Genomic DNA, 21,288 nt, shown 5'->3' with positions numbered 1-21,288 from the left:
GACTGACTAGGAGAGGTGAATATTATTATTATTTTCATATAATATTATTTTGTATTACATGTTTATTTTCATTGCATTGTAGAATTCTGCTTTCCCCTTAACATCAAATAACACTGACAACTGTTTATGTATAAAAATCAATTAAAGGGTAAAACATGCTGAAGTACTTTTTATAGGTGCTGTTTAGTCTTAATGAACAGGTGTACCTAATAAAGTGATCGATGAGTGTAAATGAAATCTGTAGCAGGTATTAATGACCACTGATCTGGTGACACAATGACATCCATTAACACTAGATCAAAGTGCAATTTCAGCTGAAATTGTGTGGGGATGCTGAGAGCTGAACTGTGGATGAACTGCTGAAAATAGCAAAAAAAAAAAAAAAAAAAAAAAAAATACCTGAAAATAGTATAAAATAGCTAAATACCATAAAATAGCTGAAAGTAGCATTAAAAATCTGTAAAAAAAAAAAAAAAAAAAAAAAAAAGCTAAATAGCAAAATATCTGAAAATAGCATATAAAAAGCATAAATAGCTAAATGGAAAAAAATAGCTAAAAAGCATAAAAATGGTTGAAAATTGCCTAAAAGCTGAAGAGTGCGATACCTGATTAGTGAAAAATGTAAAAGAAAAAAAAAAAAGGAAAAAAAGAAAAAAATTCAAAATGAGAGCCATTTAGAATTTTGCCTCAAGATCTACACCAGTGGTTTTCAAAGTGTGAGGCGGGCCTCCCCTGGGGGGCGCCACAGAGCTTCAGGGGAAGCGTGGAACCATCAACCAGAAAAAAGTTGATTTGCTTTGCAAACCTGTGCTGTGCATTGAGCAAAATGGATACACTTATAGTTACTATAGGAACTTTGCTATAGAGCAGCATTACTCAACCAAAAAGGAAAATTGTTGATAAATACCTTTGCAAGAGCCACAATCTAAGAGGTGAAGAGTGGCAAAAACAGCTTGAAGTTGCAACAAAAATAGGTCAAAGGTTGCAAATTGTTAAAAAAGCAGCAAAAAATGGGTGAAAAGGGACGAAAATTGTCAGAAAGTAGCAGAAATGGGGGAGAAGTGACAAAAAAATGAGTGGAAAGTGACTTAAATGGGCAAAAAGCAGTCAAGAGTGGTAAAAATGGGCAAAAAAGAGGAAACAAGTGGTATGTAATGGCAAAAGGTAGTTTAAACGGACAAAAGTGGCAAAAAATGGTTAAAAAAAGGGCAAAAAATGGGATAAAAGTGGAAGAAAGACATTGCAAAAATGAGCAAAAAATTTTGGGAAAAAGGGATACTTAATGATGAAAAGTAGCTTAAATGGGCAAAAAGGTGAAAAAGGGCAAAGATGGGATAAAAGTGGAAAAAATGGGGGAGAAGTTGTAAAACGGCCAAAAAATATGAGAAATGTGTATTTAATGGCATTATAACTGAATAAGAGGGAAAGGCAGCTGTTTAAGGACAATTGCAAACCAAAATATCCAAAATATATCAAGCTGAAGAGTATGATAGTAGAGCAGTGAAAATAGCCCAAGGAGTGCCAAAGTTATGAGGAGTTGAAGTGCAGATTTGTGAAATGTTGCCATCTGTTTAACATTTTTAAACAAGTTTAATATTTTAAAAATTATAAAAGTTAGAAATGAGAAAAGTCATCGCAGTCGAATGATAAAGAAAGTGATTTTTTAAAAAGTTTAAATGGTGTAGATACGACAAAGTATGAAGGGGGAGATAGCCGGTGCAGAAGAAGAAGAATAATAATCAAAATGGCCGACACGAATATCAATAGTGTGGACGCTTACTCATCATCCATCAATCACTCATCAATTAAAGCAATAAGTTGTCCATTCTGTCAGTCCAAACAGATATTTTTTTCTTTTCATATGTCATAAAAAGGCTTCAGTATTGATTTTAAACTTTTATTTTGCAGCATGGCACTTTAAAAATCTACCACCATCTGAAAATAAATGTTTCCTACTTACCTGAAATTTCCTTTTCGCTACCAAGTATCTCATCCTCTGGATCACCTGAATGGCTTTTCTGTGTGACTCTGTCAACCTGTGGAAGAGTTTCATGGAAGAGTGTTTGAGTTCTTTAGAAACATCTCTTGAGTATATGCAATGAAACCATTTTTATTGAAGAGTAATGAAAATGCTTTTAATTAAACATCAGTATCAGGGAAGCATAAGAAAGCCCCGTAAAACTTTAACATCTGGGTTAGTCTTTTGCTGTACACCTGTGTTTTATTTCTCTGTAATGAAACTGAAAAAGCATAGAAAGATGGCTGACATGGCCTTCACATTCAAAGGAGTTTAGGGGAAATATTCAGCGCAGCACAGTTTCATGATTACTTTTCTGTCGACATCAAAAGCCGCTCCCTTCTGACTTCTCTCCCTTTGAATGTGATCAAGGTGAGCTGCAGTGAGAACAAAAGGGTGGATGGTTTGTGGGGCCAGTGTTGTTTTTTTCCCCCCATTTATAAAAAGCCCAGAGTGATTGTGGTGCGTTTAGCCTCCATTATTATGTTGCAGGAATTATTAAGAAGCTATTACTCATCAGGGTTCATTAGCATAGAGAAGCAGTGAATGAGCCAGTGTGGGGGAGAGTACAGGTCTCTTTGTAAAACCTTTTGGGTGAAGCAGCACAGGAACAAGGTCGGCAGGTCTCTCATAATGGACGTTTTCTCACATGGTCAGATTTTCAAATGAGCTTTTGTGACATTCTGTCAAATTAGCAAACATTATTAAATGTAAATACTCTGGTCTGTAGGCTATTACAGAAATCCATTTTCCACTAGTGTAATGATGATAAAGAAGAGAAACAGAACGGGGGAAAATAGGCAGATTTTATTCAACGCTAATGACAGATGTTGAAAGATAGAGATGAAAGCTTGAATAGTAGGAATGCTCTGATCAACTTTTACATAAACTCAGCACAAAAAGTAAATTTGTGTTTGGAAGATTATTTCTTTGTTGTAACAATGCTTCTTTGCAATAAATATTATACCACTGGAAAGCCTGTTTATTTCCCTTTAAAGGGGACATATTTACCCTTTAAGACAAGTTTATTTTAGTCTCAGAGGTCATGCCTGGGAAGTTTGTTGCTGAAAAAACACTCTAGTATTGGATTTTTGCATGTCTAAAAACTTGGCCCGTTAATATGAACGCGTTAAAGCTCTTGATTAATCTGGAAATCTTAACATGTTAAAAGAAAAATAACACAATTTGATCATATGACTATGTTTGACCAGAACTTCCTCCCGTAGTCCTCCTGTGTGGATGTTTAAGTCCCTGGGGTGAAAAGGTTAAAGGCGGGTCAAACACAGGCAGCAGTGATGAGTGAGGAGACAGACCCAGGTCTGCTTCACGGTAAATTTCAATATATAAAGCTGCCTAATGGAAGTCTGGATGAAACAAAAGTTGTGTGTACATAGTTTCTGTTAGTCGGCATTTGCCGGTCATTGGCCGGTAAAAAGGGTGGAAGTCCGGCAGATAAAAATATAACTGGTCAAAATGTCCGTCAGAAAACATGCAAATGACCAGATAAGTAAATACTGAATGCTTGCAGATTATATTTTGTGTAAACTATAAGATATGTTGCGAGAATTTGTTAAGGTAAACTAAAAGTAGACTGATCTTACTACATCTACTGGCCTGCGGTGCTGGGGTTGTTTATCTCCTCAGATGGCAAGCACATGGCTAATTATGTATGCACGATGACTTCAAAGCAAGTCTATCTTTCTGTGCATGCTCAGTACTGCTGGGGACTATGCAGGGAAAGTTTGACCAGAGCCTTCCTGTAAAGCAGAATTTTAATCTAAGTGAGATTTTCCTGGTTAACCAAAGGCTTAATATCATCAGCGGTATGGAGGGATTTTGTGTCATCGCTGCAAGTAATGAAGAGGCTGAATCAAAGGGAACTGTATAGCTGAGTGTCATAAACACAGATGCAGCAGCAGAGAGAGAGAGGCCTACGCCATGTTTAGATGTTTCGTTGTTGTCGGTGGAGGATGGTATTTGGCTGTTGTAAGCTGCAAAGTTATGATAGTGGCCAATGTGCTAACAGGCTAAGGTGCTGATGTGAAGCTAACTGTTGTTTATGAGTTTAACGAGGCGTATATTGTGTAACTGACTGCGTCTGTAAGGAAAAGCACGAAGCTTTCATTTTGATACTTTAAAGCACTTACACAAAAAAATATGAGAGAGATTTATGTGTTTTGCTGCTGTTAATGAGCAAAATAATGTTAAAGCAAATGTCCGGTAGTTGTTCTAAATGGCCGGAATTCTTGAGAGCTGCCGGTCATTTTGACCGGGGACAAAAAAGTCTAGCAGAAACGCTGGTGTACATACTGTGGTGATGAACTGTCTTTAGACCGGAGCACAAAGAGTCTGAAGTACCACCTCGGGGCAATGATTTACGATCGGGAGTCTGTGCATTGTGTTTTATTTTGAAATAACTGGATGTTCTATGCTTGTGACTTCCATGGTTGGTGCTTTCTGAACAACAGTGAATTTATGAGGTTTGGCAGCGGCCGGCACTGAAAATAGACCTGCAGCGTATCTTAAACGAAGTGGAGTGGAGTGGCGCTCCAGGCACGCGCCGCTGCTGGTCTGGAGGCACTGGCTATGGAAATGCTCTGATAGACTAGAGAGGAAGCGTAGTGCTCCGCAGTACGATTCGCTGGTGTTCTGCGGCGCGCATGCTCTATATGGAAATGGGGGTGACAATGCACGGACTACCGATCGTAAATCATCACTATATCAACATTACGTCTCACCCTGCTGTGACAGCAAAGGGTCACCAAGAGGTCAGTGGGTCACAGAGCTACAGCGGCATCATTGACGAGAAAAAGTTAACTTTTGGGGATATTTAGCCAAAGAATTTTGCATAAAACCACAGATCCTTTAAGCAATCATTAACCTTTTAACTTCCTAATGTAATCACTCAATGGAGGAAGCAATATTATCATGGACTTACACCAGTAAGGACGATAAATTAACCCCAAAGGGTAAAATAGTCCACTGTTGACATACTATTCCTGCGTGAACTCGCACTTCTCCCCTCATCTCTTCCTGCTAATCAGGACTGCTCGCTGCGGCGCAGCGCTCTAGACTTGCTTCCAGTGGGCGAGGTCACTCGCCTTTCCGTCAGAGCAAACCTGCGGCGCTTCAGTGCGCAGTGCACTCGTCCTACGTGGAAATCGCGGGTGAGAGGGGAGTGCCGCAAAAAACTCACTTCCCTCCTGTTCTAACTGCTATAAACTATTGTCAGAAGATTCAAATAACATCAGCAAAACAAAAGAAGCCATTATTTCTTTGTAGAGCCAAAGGAAGTGCTTCTGATAAACCGGCATGATAATATCCAATAAATATTGACGTGTCTGAAGGACAATCAGCATCTGCAGGGCGTGGACAGCTCCGTTTCACGTCCGTAACCTCGTAGTGCAGAAGGAGAAATTATTTTGTTTATTCAAACAGCTGGTCTGCTAAAACTAAGCTTTCTATCAGATGACTGTTCATATTAACGTACAGGTTTATGGTCTGACCACAGATGACTCTCAGTCTCACTCGTCTTCATGTCTTTTCATTGATAAATCCATTCAGAAAGTGCACTGAGCGGACTAGTATTTCTGTTCTGTTGTGACTTTGTATCTATGGCCCATCCTATTTACTGGAGTAGTGAATAACGTTTACATTCCTAAAGAACGTTATGGGGTTGGAATGGCTATTCCAGTTATTAGTCAAGCCCTCTGGCATGCTAGGGGAAAGAAATAGTTGTTTTAGTAAAACTTTCTATTTTGATCACAAAACATATTAAATTATAAATTAGTAGTTTTATTAATTATTTTCATTGGCATGTGACCATGGTAAAAGCGGGTTAATGCCCTTCGAGGTGTCCAATTATCAGGGATTAATGGACTTCGGGGAGGCAACTGTCCTCCGCTGAATGTCAGACGGTTCAGGCCTCCATGTCGTCCATTAATCCCTGATAACTAGACTACTCGTCGGGCATTAACCCTTACATATTTTCTTTCATACATGAATAGCTGCTGACCTGACATGTCCACATTGAGCATAATTGTACAACACCACCTAAAAAGCCCTCTTCATTTATCCTGACGGAAAGTGTGTGACCTTGGCTCAAAGCCCTCAACTTCCACAGCTTCTCTTTCTCTCTGAACAGCTCCAAACAACTCAAACAGAAATAAAAAGTCTTTCAAGGCTGGAAACTTTTACCCCCTGCCTGCCTAACTGCTACAATCCAGACTCTTTTAGTGTCACTCAAACATCCGCGTCCGCAGTGCTGGAAAAGGTGTCATTTTGTTTGTTTGTGACAAACTGGTATTGTATTGTTAACACTGTCAATTATCTTCGATTACCCGCTGCATGCTTTCATGCAATGTCAGTGCAATGGCAAGCTGCAGGAAAACAAAACCCACATCTGGAGTCTGTGCTGCATGTCCCAGCTATTGTAGACACTATGAATAATTAAAAATTCTATTTAGAAAGCAGGAGAGCTGCCACTGAATTTTAACAAGTGTTAGAGGAGAAAAATGCATTTTTAAAGCTTTTATAAAGTCAGCGTTGACTCATCATGTATAGAGCAAGTGGTAGTGTCTCATAATAGTTCAATTTAGCGTGGGATATGATGTGGCATTTCTTTATGAGAACAGCTGGTTACGTATTTTGGAGTCAGCAGAGCACAGAGTGATCTTTGCCAACAATGCTGCAGCATGCAATTCCCACTCTGCATCATTACCCCACCGTTTAGAACCAAAGTCCCACGGGTCAGAACTGTCGCTCCATTTGTTTCACTTACTGTGCACTTACATTACAGTGCAGTTACTTAACACTCATTTCCTCATATCAGTCTCACTCTGTAGCTGTGCAAGTGCCAGTAACCAGGAGTATTTTCCCCTAACAATGAATCAGTGCCCAGCAGAGACATGGGAGCTCCAGGGTTTAAGATACTGCACAGTTTAATTTAAAATAAAAGGCAAAAGAGTACCTGCAAATAGTCTCTGATAGTCTCATTAAAAATAAACAGCATCAGTATAATGGCATTACAGAGCAACGGTTGTGTGAAACTCACTGAGCCACAGAGGCAGCAGGAGCCAGCTGACTGTAGCGCTCTGGCTCAAGCTCCAGGTCGTCTGCAAAGCTGGAGTTCCTCTGGAGGGGGCCCGGGGAGGGGACATCCAGAAGGCCAGGGTTTGTTTTCACTGCTGAATCAAACACAGAGAGACACAAACATACATGAGAAGCATCAGGAGATTTGTAAAGCAGCGATATAAGATGATGTTCTCCTCAGGCTGTGCTGCTTCTTTGCAGAGCCTGTTTGCTGAATAACATCATAGGCCTGGGGTCATCAAGTACATTTGCACAAGGGCCAGATTTGGTCTTGACAGAGTCTCTGGGGGTCGGACTTCCAAATAAAGAGAAATTAAATCAGTATTTTTTTCTGATTAACATATTATTTTACCAGTATTTGTATTTTCTTTCAAATCACAGGACTAAACACTACCAGTGAGATCTATCCTGATCTATAACGCCGTAGACCAGAAGGAGGCAGGCATGCCCACAGAGTTCGCTGGAAAGAATGAACCCTCAACAATTATGATTTAGCACCAATATGAACTCATGTTTCACACTTTTCACTACTTCACTGCTTCATTCTGACATTTCTGCAACATTTTGTGCCACTTTTATCCCAGTTTTGCTTTTGTTGCAATTGTTATCACTCTTTAACCCACTTTCCTGCCTTTTCACTGCTTTGCCGTTGGCTATTTTTGCACCGTTTTGCCTGTTTTAACACATATTTGATACTTTTTGCCTTTTTTCCCCTCTTTAACCCATTTTTTCCTATTCTTTAACTCCTTTAAGCCACTTTTATTGCATGTATTATCCCTCTGTTTCCCATTTTTGCCACTTTTTGTTATTTTTTTCCACTTTTAACCCATTTTTGATGTATTTTTAGCCCCTTTTATCCTTATATTCTAATGTTTTGCCACATTTTAAACTCTTTTCACCACCTTTCCTGCAAGTCGTTGTCCCATTGTGCCACTCCACAACCCATTTAGGTGCTTATTGCCCTTTGCCACTCTCTAACCCCTTTACACTGCTTTATTAGGCAGTTTTGACCAGTTTTAACACATTTTTGATACTTCTTGCCCTTTTTTTTTTGCCTCTTCAACCCAATTTTTTGCCGTTCTTTTACTCCTCTAAACCACTTGTCTTGTTTTATCCCACCTTTTTCCATTTTTGCCACTTTTCATTAATTTTTTTCACCATTTTTGCCACTTTTTACCCATTTTTGGCCAGATAAAGTGGCCAGATAAAGTGGTGAAAAGGGGTTAGAGAGTGGCAAAAATGGGTGAAAAGCATCCAAATGGGTTGTGGAGTGGCACAAAGGGACAAAAACTTGCAGGAAAAGTGATGAAAAGAGGTTGAAATGTGGCAAAACATTAGTATAAAAGGAAAAAAAGGGGCTAAAAGTATATCAAAAATGGGTTAAAAGTGGAAAAAAATGGACAAAAAGTGGCAAAAATGGAAAAACGAGGGATAAGACATGATATAGAAGTGGCTTAAAGGAGTTAAAGAATCGGAAAAAATGAGTTAAAGGGGCAAAAAGTGGCAAAAGTATCAAAAATGTGTTAAAATGGGCAAAATGGTGCAAAAATAGCCAATGGCAAAGCAGTGAAGAGGCAGGAAAGTGGGTTAAAGAGAGATAAAAAAATAGCAAAAAGTGGTAAAAATGGGATTAAAGTGGCACAAAATGTTGCAGAAATGTCAGAATGAAGCAGTGAAGTAGTGAAAAGTGTGAAACATGAGTTCATATTGGTGCTAAACCATAATTGTGGAGGGCCCATTCTTTCCAGCCAATTCTGTGGGCATGCCTGTCTCCTTCTGGTCTACGGCATTATAGCTCAGGATAGATCTCACTGGTAGTGCTTAAAAATGTCCTGTGATTTGAAAGAAAATACAAATACTGGTAAAATAATATGTTAATCAGAACAAACTATTGATTTAATTTCTCTTTATTTGGTAGTCCGGCCCCAGAGACTCTGTCAAGACTAAATCTGGCCCTTGTGCAAATGTACTTGATGACCCCTGCTTTACAGGCTCTTTAATTCATGAGCAGAGGAAATAGCTAAAATATTGATTAAAACAAACATGAATACTCATAGCTTCTCAAGCCTTTAAGATGAAAGAAATGATTCTGCATTGTAGAAATGTCTTGATCACAGCAGAGCAGCTCTTTGAGATTGGTGGATTAGAGCTAAGTTTCTCACTTATCTGTTTGATAGTGGTAAAAAGATGTACAGTAGTATAGTTTCAACTAGGCTGACGTATCACAATGATTTGAAGGACCATAAAGAAAAGATTTACAGGTTTCTACCTTTTTCCTTCATAATTTTCAATTTAACACATCATACTTTTATTTGTAGCATTCATTGGAAATGAGAATGAACCTGAGCACAGAACAGCTGCATTACTAACAAGATTAGAATTTTGTAAGAATCCCCATCCATCTTCCCTCTCCACCTCATCCCGCCCTAAGCTTCTCATGATTTCTCACCGCTCTGCTGTCTTGTCATATTCACTTGAGCTCTGTGAATAAAAAGGCAACTTCCAGAGGTTTACTGAACTTGCAGGAGACCTAACACAGCATTTTTAACCTGATTCAAAAACATTTTTCACCTCTGTCCTGGATAGGTTTAAATGTGGGCGGGGCCAATATGATGTCATGAGCCTGAAAGTACTATCCCTTGATGCTGATTGGTCCTGTCACTTTCTCACCGAGCCCAAGTGGTTTAGATGGGAGCTTTGCAAGACGGATTCACCAGTAAGAAACAAGGAGATGGGCGTATCCATCTGCTTTGCATGGTTAACACTGGAGACCAATATTAACTTGTCTTAAAGGGGTAAAATATGTGACCTTTAATGAATTGCAAACACCTGAAACTCTGTTTTCACCTTGTGGTGATGGGTCACAGAGTGTAGATTTATAAGGATAAAAATGAACTTAAATGACTGTAGCATCAGGCTGCAACATAACAAAATAGAAAACAGTGAAAGGGGGTCTGAAGACTTTCTGAACGCACTGTAGGTTGTAAATTTGACAACATAAGCTGGGATCAATCTGGGCTTCAAAACAGAACTAAGTGTCAGCCTTGTCTAAAATTATACAATCAAGCTGCAAACTTTTGATTTTGGGGTTCTCAGACCTTTGGAGATCTAAAACGTGTCTGCAAGCCCGCTGTGCAGCGTGGAAACCTGTTTACTCCTTGAATCCACATTTGCAATGTTTTGAAAGTGCAGCAGAGAGAGATAAGTGTGATGCAACTCTTCTGATGATTGATTTCTGAAGTGAAAAACATAAAACATCATGAGAAATGCTTTAAATGGACTTTGAATGGAATGGATTTAATAAGTGCAGTCAATCAGGAAGGAGTGGATGTGACATGCAGTGAAAAGATGACAGATATTTTCCTAAAACAGAGAACTCCATTACACTGAATGACTTGTTTTTTATAAACACATCTCTCAAACCGAGTAGAGAATTACTTTTTTGACTTTCTTGTATTTTCTATTCATCCAGCCATCAGTTATCTGTACTGCTGACTCTTAGAGGGTTATTGTTGAGCTGTACCAATTCCTGTTGATGCTGTAGGAGGCGGGGTTCCTAAGGACTGGATGTCAATCATCACCAAGCTAACACACATGCATACAACCAGCAAGTGACACTCAAACAAGCAGCCCTTCTCACCATGAGATGACAGTAGAAGCAACTGCACCAATATGTGGACTGATATATTTATATATCTCGTTAAACTTTGTAATCACATATAATCACACTGTCCTTGGTGGCCATGAGGTTAAAGGGATGTTTCTGTGTTTTTAAAGTCAGGTCATAAAAGGTTTTTGAAAAAGCAGTGGCATTAGCCTTTAAAAGGAACCCTGCATGATCAGACAAGTTCATCTTGTTGGATAGATATTTGTATCTCTTACATGTATATTGAACTCAAAAACTCACTACATATTTGCATTTTGAGTAAATTGAAGCTTATAAACTCACAAAGAGTCCGCCATGTTTCACTCTGCACTGGTACTGTGATGTCACCAGCACTCCTCGCCGTTGCTATGCAGTAACCGCCGTTTCAGACTGGCAGAATGTTTTTCTTCCTGCAGCTGCTGCTGCCATAACAGCTTTTATAGCAGACACGAGTTTGCTGTATGTTGGCTTTGTCTCCCTGCTGTCAAAGCTCTGTCATTCCTCCTAAGTCACTGATCATCAACTGGAGGCCCAGGGGCCACATCAGGCCCCCAAAGCTTCCTGTCCGGCCCCCGAAAGATCATTAAATCCAGAAAAGGAGGAAAAGAAAAGTGGCAAAAATTGATAATAGAGTGGCATAAAGGGGCTAAAACATGCAGGAAAAGTGGTTTAAAAGGGGTTAAAATCATGCAAAAATTGGGTTCAAGAGGCAAAAAGTATCAAAAAGGGGTTAAAAGTGTCGAAGTGGGCTAATATTGATGCTAAATGACAATTAGGGAGGGCCCATTCTCTTTGATTTTCAGGGGTCCCACAGAATTGGCTGGAAAGAATGGACCCTCGACAATTATGATTTAGCACCAATGTGAACTCATGTTTCACACTTTTCACTACGTCACTGCTTCATTCTGCCATTTCTGCAACAATGCCACATTTTAACCTCTTTTCACCACTTTTCCTGCAAGTTTTTGTCCCTTTGTGCCGCTCCACAACCCAGTTGGAGGCCTTCACTCACTTTTGACACACTCTGACCCCTTTTTCTGGCCATTTTTGCCAGTTTTAAAACATTTTTTAAAAATATTTACTAATAATGGCTGACACGTGAATTTCTGTAAAACAGATCAAATGTTAGTCATTTTTAAAACTATTTGAATATTCATTGCTTTTGGGGTGGATTTAACAGCTGCAGACATTTAAAGCCAAAAGATACACTTGAAACCACAACATTTTCTTTTCCTGCTTTTCTGGATTTAATGATCTTCTGGATGCCAGACAGGAAGCTTTGGGGGACCTGATTTGGCCCCTGGACCACCAGTTGATGACCAGTGATGTAGAGTCTTCCAGACAAACGCTGTAGTCCTTGTTTGCTATCTTTTAGCAACCACCTTTTTTAAGACATGAAAAGATACACAATTCAAAGGTGAGGCACGTTTCCGATGTATTTATATTGTAGGATAAAACGTTAAACTCTCTTGAGCTTGTGTTCACCACAGACCTTGTTTCAGGAATTTAACCGAAAACTCATTCAAAAATCCCAGAGACTTTCAGACTAGGGAGCCAGAAGTGCTAAAATGCTAACTCACTTCCATGTTTTAGGACTCATTTCTGCACCACTCTATTGTGAAATCAATTAAAAGGTAAAACATGGATGAATACTTTCTATAGGCCCTGTATATTTACAGTATATTGTACTGAGATTTATGTCACTACATTTATTCATCATCCCATTCAGAAATATCGGTGGGGGTAGCCTGTCCGCAGAGGCAAAGCTGCTTCCTCTTGAACGTTTTCTCTGTCACACTGCCAAACTATGACTGCTGTGTTTACACAATCTATCAAATTCTGCTGTGAGAGGAGTGTGAACTTAGAGCCAGAGTTTTTTGTACAACCATTAAAGGGATTGGAATAAGAACTCAGTGTAGATTCATGTGGCCTTTCAGTCAACCTGCTCCACTCTTGCTTTCAGCACCACGGACAGCGCAGTATCTATCCACATAGGGGACGGATCAGCGCCCCCTATGGTGGGTGTTGGCTGTCACAAACACCAAAGCATGTTTTTGGGGGGTCATGACTCCAAAAGGTTGACTACTCCTGCTCTGAATCATCGCTCGTGGATTGCCTCTTGTCCAGTTTGATCACGTTGAACTAACTGTTATAGCCTTTTATTTTCTGGTGTGTTTTTATCACTATATCCATTAGTTCAAGGCTTGGGGATATTGCTCAGCTAGTCTCTCTTTCCCTCCAGTTAGCTTCTGTTTTAAAGCACTGATTAAAAGCCAGTGCTGACTTCAGAAGAGTAAAGTCATTTGGATTAGGAGCTTCTGCCTCTTTATAAGGGATTTTGTTCTTTTGATGTGTTTTGTTAGTTTAGTGGATGATCCTTGTTTCATGATTCAGGTCTATTTGCAGCTTATAATTAGTCCCTTAGTTTTGGCGTTCTGCTGGTGTTGCTTTTTACTTTTATTTGATCAGTTTAAATGTGTTTATTTTAAGGCTACCTTCATAGGGACAAACAAAATCAAAAGAAGTATTTCATTACAGATCTTGTCACATTAAGTCGTTACAGTCCTGGTCCAAGCGCTGGACTCCTCAGAGGTTCAAACGCTCTCTTCCCTGACCCATGTAATGCACTTTTGGGAAGGCAAAGCAGCCGATTAACACTCACATGTAACACTTACCTGGAGGCTGTGAGTTGAACTGAAAGGAAGACAAAGACGTCCAGGACTGCTGACGATCTGAAGTGCACACAGAGAGAAAACAAATCTGATCGACGGATACCTCAGCAAAAAAGGACAACAACAACAGGCATTAAAACTACTAAGTTTCAGCCGTGTTTATGTACTGATGAGAGCAATCCATCTGGATACTTTGCCAAATCAGTGCTGCTCCTGCCCCTTACTGTGTGAAGCCCTTCCATCTAAATGCATGCTGGGTAAACATATAAATGGTGACTTTTTTAAACAAGGACTGAATTCATCAAGTTAAAACCAAGCAGTATTGATACCTTTTATGACAGCAACAAATGCAAACTCTCTGACAACCAAAAATGATAAAATCAGATATTTTTCCAACCTGGACATGAAAAAGGTTAACTAAACAATGAAGACATGCTAAATCATGACATATAGGTCACCGAAATAAAAGGCAAAAATACATAACATTAACTTAGAAAATGTACACGAACACCTGAAAATCCAGAAAATATTCCCTCTAACTAATCATTCATCAACCAGAAGAAGAGCATGCAGTGTGGATTGCTAAGTTTTTTTTCTTATTTAGGGTATTTTCTGGGCTTCAGTGTTAGTGCAGAGCAGTGTGTTCTTTACATGGCAAAAACTAGACTAAGACTAACCAAAAATAGATCTGTGATAACTAAAACTGACAAAAAGTATGTTTAGATTTCGTCAGAATGACTAAAACTAGAATAAAATGTGATTTTGGCCACGAGAAGATCATTAAATTCAGAAAAGCAGGAAAAGAAAATGTTGTGGTTTCAAGAGTATCTTTTGGCTTTAAATGTCTGCAGCTGTTAAATCCACCCCAAAAGCAATGAATATTCAAATAGTTTTAAAAATGACTAACATTTGATCTGTTTTTACTGAAATTCACCTGTCAGCCATTATAAGTAAATACTAAAAAAATGTTTTAAAACTGGCAAAAATGGCCAGATAAAGTGGTGAAAAGGGGTTAGAGAGTGGCAAAAATGGGTAATAAGCCTCCAACTGGGTTGTGGAGTGGCACAAAGGGACAAAAACCTGCAGGAAAAATAGTGAAAGGGGTTAAAATGCGGAAAAACATCAGTGTAAAAGAAAAAAAGGGGCTAAAAGTATATCAAAAATGGGTTAAAAGTGGAAAAAATGGACAAAAAGTGGCAAAAATGGAAAAACGAGGGATAAGCCATGAAATAAAAGTTGCTTAGAGGAGTAAAAGAATGGGAAAAAAATGGGTTAAAGGGGCAAAAAAAGGTAAAAAGTATCAAAAATGTGTTAAAACGGGCAAAATGGTGCAAAAATAACCAATGGCAAAGCAGTGAAAAGGCAGGAAAGTGGGTTAAAGAGTGATAAAAATTGCAACAAGTGGCAAAAATGGGATAAAAGTGGCACAAAATGTTACAGAAATGTCAGAATGAAGCAGTGAAGTAGTGAAAAGTGTGAAACATGAGTTCATATTGGTGCTAAATCATAATTGTTGAGGGTCCATTCTTTCCAGCCTGTCTCCTTCTGGTCTACGGTGTTATAGATCAGGATAGATCTCACTGGTAGCGCTTAAAAATGTCCTGTGATTTGAAAGAAAATACAAATACTCATAAAAAAATATGTTAATCAGAACAAAAGGTTCATTTAGTTTTTGTGTATTTGAAAATGAAGTGAAAGTTTTTGTGTATTTTGGCCCCCAGAAACTCTGTCAAGACTAAATCTGGCCCTTGTGCAAATGTACTTGATGACCCCTGCTCTACACTCCTGACATCAGGATGTGATGTCTGACTGCTCTCACCAATAAATGTGCCATTAAATGTGTGTCTCATTACAGGATCATGCAGAAAGACAAAAACAAAAGTGTTTTAATGGCTGTCAGTGAGGACGTGTGCAGGACGTGGACACTAACAGCAGCTCACCACATCCTCCCAAAGTGAGGGGTCCTGCTAAACCTGGTACATGGACAAACAACAAGAGAGGAAACAAGAGAAGAAAAGGAAAGAGGCTGTTAAGTCAGATGAGAGAGGCAGGCTCAAAGACAACAAAGAGGAAAGCTTGACAAATATTACAGGCGAAAGACCTTTAAGAAAAGCTGAGTCTTATTTTAGTAAGGTGATGGGCCAACACAATGACTCCACACGGCTTTAAACTTGGAAGGGAAACCATCATTTTGATGAATGTTTGATGATGAATCAGCTTTTTTAAATGGTAATGGCTGAGAATCTGTCTAAAATAAGGCCAGTTGAGCACTCCAAGCGCCTGCCATCTGCTCCTTAACAATACCCCCTCCTTCAAAGTGACTCAGATCTTTCTTCTTTGGTCATCTGCAGAACTCAAAGTCAGAACACTGTCTGTTTCACATTTTAATACATGTCAGAGAGCAAGATGTAGCATTAAATGCTCCTGTGTGGAAGCATTTGGATTTGGCAATGTGTCTCCACTCCTTTTAGATGTGTTCATTCATCTGATCAAGCATAGGAGTGCTGTTTAATCCTGATTCATTGAGAAAATCTAATAATGACACTATCACAAACCACCTACTGCAAAAATGACAAAAAGTCAATGAATCATGGTTTAAGTCACTCAAATGGACTCACCCTTATTCACACACTGATGGTGCTGCGTCCAATATTATGAGATTAAAAACACAAAATTATGACATGAGTAAAAACTATGAGATAAAAACTCAAAATTATGACTTAAAAACTCATAATTATGAGATAAAAAGTTGAAATTGTGAGATAAAAACTCAAAATGAGACACAAAGTCAATATTATGAGATTAAAAACACAAAATTATGACATGAGTAAAAACTATGAGATAAAAACCCCAAATTATGACTTAAAAACTCATAATTATGAGACACAAAGTCAAAATTATGAGATTAAAAAGTCAAAACTATGAGATAAAAAGTCAAATAGTCGCATTGTACGTGTGAATCTCTGCCAGAGGTGCGACTGCACAAAGACTATCTCATAATTTTGAATTTTTTTTCTCAAAATTTTGACTTTTTATCTCAAAATTCCATCTTTTAATCACATATTTTGGCTTTCTACTTCATAATTTCAACTCCATGGGCTCAATTTTCGTGGCGCAGCGCAGGGTGGCGGAGGGTGGCGGAGCGTGGCGCACCCCGCGCAGTGGTAATTTTGTCGCACCACCGTGAGCAGCCAATTTGGCAATTTGGTAGACCGGGCTGCGCCTGAGATGGGTGTGGCGGCGCACCAGGGGGAGGTGTCGACAGATTCAGCTTGGTGCAGTGACAATTTCATGCCAAAACACTGCGCGGAAGGTGCGCTGAAAGCCCACTAGCTCCAACCTGGTCTATTCTTGGCGCAGGCGCCCGGTGTAGTGGTAATTTGGCTGACAGGCGCGCAGTGCGCACACGTCACCAAAACCTCACAGGCAGGTTTCCAGAGTGTCAGGCACATTTCAATGCAATAAACAATCACAGCAACCACTATTTAATGTAACCGTCTGAACCAGCATATACATTTGTATCTATATAAATCGTCCCGTCACATCTGATGTCAGATCAAAGATGTTTGTCACACATAATTGAAACTCAACCTGATGGCAGCTGGGAGTGATAAAAACTAGCGAGTTCACATCTCTCAGCCAACCACAAACAGCTACGGCATCCGATACGGAGTATATATTCAGCTTCTCTCATCTCATGAAATTCAAAAGAAAAGAAAAAAGAGAGAGACGCTCGCTGAATAAATGTAAGTCAGTCGGTGTCTTAAGGATTTAGCTGTGATTGCCCATATTTCTCTGTTTTAATCTTTATTCTTAACGTGATCTAAAAAGATGGAGTACATTATTGCAAGGAGGATGAGGAGGAGATACCGGGAGAGAATATATCACCAAAGGTTCTCCTATTTGGAGATGACAGAGCAGGAATGCAGGTGGATCACAAGCATGATGCCTGGATTAGCCTGCTGCTGTGTTTAATGTAATTGTCACTTAATTTTGTACTCCTATTCATGACACAGGAACAGATTACATCTGTCCCACGAGGTGGTCCACACGGTGACGCGCATCGTGGCCTCTGATGTTCAGCCCGGTGGCCACTGTGTGCCTTCTTTGCTCTGACAGCTTTTTTTGGCCCTTCTCCTTACATCATTGAACTGTTTTTTTACATTGGGCAGCGGTTCTCAGAATATCTGGGCAAACTTGATTGACAATATTAGTAACTTCCTCCCAGGCAGTTTTTGCATCATCAGCCCTGGAGGTCTGTCAGCATTACCATATATTCTGGTACTGTGAGCTTGGACCTCCCGGACCAGCACATCAGTTTCCTCCTGGGAGAAGTTTGGCCGCCTGGAGCTGCTGCTGCTGTCTTCGTCCATGGTGGTGGCGAGGTGAAATTGGCACTGAACCTTGCCCGCAGCACATTTAAAGGCGAGGAGAGGCGTTCATGTGATTGGTGAAGATTACACTCGGCTGTGTTAAACCCACTCACGCCTTCTCTCCTCCCTCTTTGTCACTTGCGCCGGTGAGAGGGATGGAGGCGTGGGTGCGCCGCGCTGCGCCGGACTGCGCCATGCATGAAAATTGCAAAATGCCCTGGACACACCCCGTTGGCACGGCGCAGGCGTGGCACAGAGCAGGTGCGCCACGCTTGCGCCTGGTCTACGAAAATAGAGCCCCATATCCCATAATTATCAGCTAACATTTTATAATTTTGTCTTCTTATCCCATAATATCGACTTTGTATCTCATAATTTTGACTTTTTAGTTAATAGTTTTGAGTTTTTATCTCATTATTTTGTCGTTTTTTTCATAATTATGATGTAGGATTTGTCTTTTTTTTATTTTTAGAACTGCCTCACTTTCTTTTTTTAAAGTCCCTGTAAATTGAAATCCAAAGTTTCTGTCTAAACACTCTAGATATGTTTGAACATGGTGGCTGTAAACGTGAAAACTCTGAGATCTACATGTGACTGAATTCTGGTTTTAGACTGATTCTCATAAAGATTCTCTGTGTGCAGTCAGGCTCACCTGGCCTTGCTGCCTGCTGTATAAATGAGAGGCAATCAGCCAATCCATAGCTGTTTCCCATTCCAAGGGCTGCAAGCGTCAGTGGTCGTGTTTAAGGACAGATTACATCACAACATGTCGAAGGCTGTCCCATTTTGAAGGCTCCTTCAAATGCAGCCAATAAATGCATCCTTTTCTTCACAGCCAAACATATTCTGGGATTTATTTCAAACAAGCCGGTGGACTCTCGAGTGGCCGAGCAATGCACATGTAATGGTAGTCACTCAGTCCAGTCACTCCCTAAAATTAATGTTAAAAATGTTACATAACAGAAAAGACAGGAAGCATTAACTATCTACGCTGGTTCCAGTGTGTCTGTTGAAGTCGCTACATGACAGAGGGTAGCTGTAGGCCACTGGTCATCAACTGGTGGCCCAGGGGCCAAATCAGGCCCCCCAAAGCTTCCTGTCTGGCCCCCAGGAGATCTTTAAATTCAGAAAAGCAGGAAAAGAAAATGTTGTGGTTTTAAGTGTATCTTTTGGCTTTAAATGTCTGCAGCTGTTAAATCCACCCCAAAAGCAATGAATATTCAAATATTCATTTGATCTAACCTTGCAAAGCAGACGGATACGCCCGTTTCCTTGTTTTTCACTGGTGAATCCATCTTGCAAAGCTCCCATCTGAACCATTTGGGCCCGGTTAGAAAGTGACAGGACCAACCAGGGGCAGTACTTTCAGACGCAGCAGAGTCATGACATAAACAAGCAGCAGCAAGAGAGAAACAAAATTATGGCAGAAGAGCTTAGTGTGGATGCTGCTAAAGCGCCAGTTTTATCAGAACTTGACGACATTTCTTCGTTCAAAGAAGAACAAAGAACAGCAGTGAGAGGTTTTTGTTTCAAAAACGACAAAAGTCGAGTACTGACATGTCTATACTCGCCATGTTTCGCGTTATTCTTCAGTAGCTGTGCAAGCGCAGCTCGGTAGCGGCTACGTCACGTGTTTTGTTGCTCTGATTGGCCCGTAGAGATGTGACAGACAGAACGCTCATCCAATCACACTCCGAGTTTTTTTCAAATCCTCTGCCTTTTCTCAGACATTTCCTATTGAAGCTTTCCCAGATGGATGTGTGAAACAGCTTACATTTGATCTGTTTTTACAGAAATTCACTTGTTGACTATTATAAGTAACTATTAAAAACTGTGTTAAAACTGGCAAAATGGCCAGATAGTGGTGAAAAGAGGTTAAAATGTGGCAAACCATTAATATAAAAGGAAAAAAGGGGCTAAAAGTATATCAAAAATGGGTTCAAAGTGGCAAAAATGGAAAAAAAAAAAGGAATGAAAAGTGGCAAAATTGGATAAAGGAGGGATAAAACAAGACAAGTGGTTTAAAGTAGCTAAAGAATGGCAAAAAATGGGTTGAAGAGGCAAAAAAAGGGCAAGAAGTATCAAAAATGTGTTAAAACTGGCAAAAACAGCCTAATAAAGCAGTGAAAAGGGGTTAGAGAGTGGCAAAGGGCAATAAGCACCTAAATGGGCTGTGGAGTGGCACAAAGGGACAAAAACATGCAGGAAAAGTGGTGAAAAGAGGTTAAAATGTGGCAAAACATTAGTGCAAAAGAAAAAAATGGGCTAAAAGTGTATCAAAAATGGGTTAAAAGTGAAAAAAAGGAAAAAGGAGGGATAAGACATGCAATAAAAGTGGCTTAAAGGAGTTACAGAATGGGAAAAAAAGGGTTAAAGGGGCAAAAAAAAGGCAAAAAGAATAAAAAATGTGTTAAAACAGGCAAACGGTGCAAAAATATCCAATGGCAAAGCAGTGAAAAGGCAGGAAAGTGGGTTAAAGAGTGATAAAAATTGCAACAAGTGGCAAAAATGGGATAAAAGTGGCACAAAATGTTACAGAAATGTCAGAATGAAGCAGTGAAGTAGTGAAAAGTGTGAAACATGAGTTCATATTGGTGCTAAATCATAATTGTTGAGGGCCCATTCTTTCCAGCCAATTCTGTGGGCATGCCTGTCTCCTTCTGGTCTACGGTTTTATAGATCAGGATAGATCTCACTGGCAGTGCTTAAAAATGTCCTGTGATTTGAAAGACAATACAAATACTCATAAAGTAATATGTTAATCAGAACAAAAGGTTGATTTAATCTTTCTTTATTTGGAAGTCTGGCCCCCAGAAACTCTGTCAAGACTAAATCCGGCCCTTGTGCAAATGTACTTGATGACCTCTGCTGTAGGCTCTTCCTGGATCCAAACATGGTTGGTTTTGCTCTCTTTATTGTGCTCTATCATCCATCTATAATCATGAACATCTTCTTAGATCAGCTTATGCTGTCTCCTCCCTTTGCTTTGTCTTGACCTGAGCAGTTACAGATGACATGTCTAATTTTTTTAACAACCAGTCATGAAGACGTAGAACAACAGAGCAGCATGCAACACGCTTTAATTAGAGCTAAAAGGAACTCGGTTTATGCTGTCTGAAAATCCATCCTGCATGATTATTTTAGGTGACAGCTCTGTAAACAGCTCAGCTTGTGGGTTACCATCACTGAGTATCAGTCAATACAGTCACACACCAGATGGCAACGTGGCAATTAAATTAAATGATTCACACTTAAAAGCAGCATGCTTTAAATGTAACATGTGCAGCGCAACCTGTGGAATTTATTCAGCCGGAAATCTGAGACAGTGATTTTCATCCGACATGAAGCAAACACACATTCACACATCTTTAAAACTAGGCAGATTAAATTCTGCTGTTCCTCTGAAAACTCAGAGCAAAGTGAAACCATTTGCAGCTACATGTTGGGGGCAGGACTGCAGTCACGCATCCAGGCAGCTCTTCAATAAAC

The 21,288-nt window shown here is 39.7% G+C and overlaps 1 protein-coding gene across 2 annotated transcripts in view; it reads right to left on the bottom strand.

The window, feature by feature from the left end:
- kcnq1.1 (potassium voltage-gated channel, KQT-like subfamily, member 1.1) overlaps nucleotides 1–21,288 on the bottom strand; it is a 133,867-nt gene that overhangs the window by 11,448 nt on the left and 101,131 nt on the right. Inside the window, exons 11-13 of one of the 2 annotated variants that reach the window (XM_041794224.1) lie at nucleotides 13,430–13,486; nucleotides 7,071–7,203; nucleotides 1,961–2,036 (exon numbers count right to left, since the gene is read on the bottom strand). In XM_041794224.1, the coding sequence (XP_041650158.1) occupies nucleotides 1,961–2,036; nucleotides 7,071–7,203; nucleotides 13,430–13,486 (266 nt within the window). The remainder of the gene's footprint in view (nucleotides 1–1,960; nucleotides 2,037–7,070; nucleotides 7,204–13,429; nucleotides 13,487–21,288) is intronic. The other variant, XM_041794230.1, reaches the window with a different exon arrangement.

This window comes from Cheilinus undulatus, linkage group 1 (assembly GCF_018320785.1).
Source record: "Cheilinus undulatus linkage group 1, ASM1832078v1, whole genome shotgun sequence".
Lineage (NCBI taxonomy): Eukaryota > Metazoa > Chordata > Actinopteri > Labriformes > Labridae > Cheilinus > Cheilinus undulatus.
Note: the sequence above shows the minus strand (reverse complement) of the source record. Positions and strands in the feature narration are given on the sequence as shown.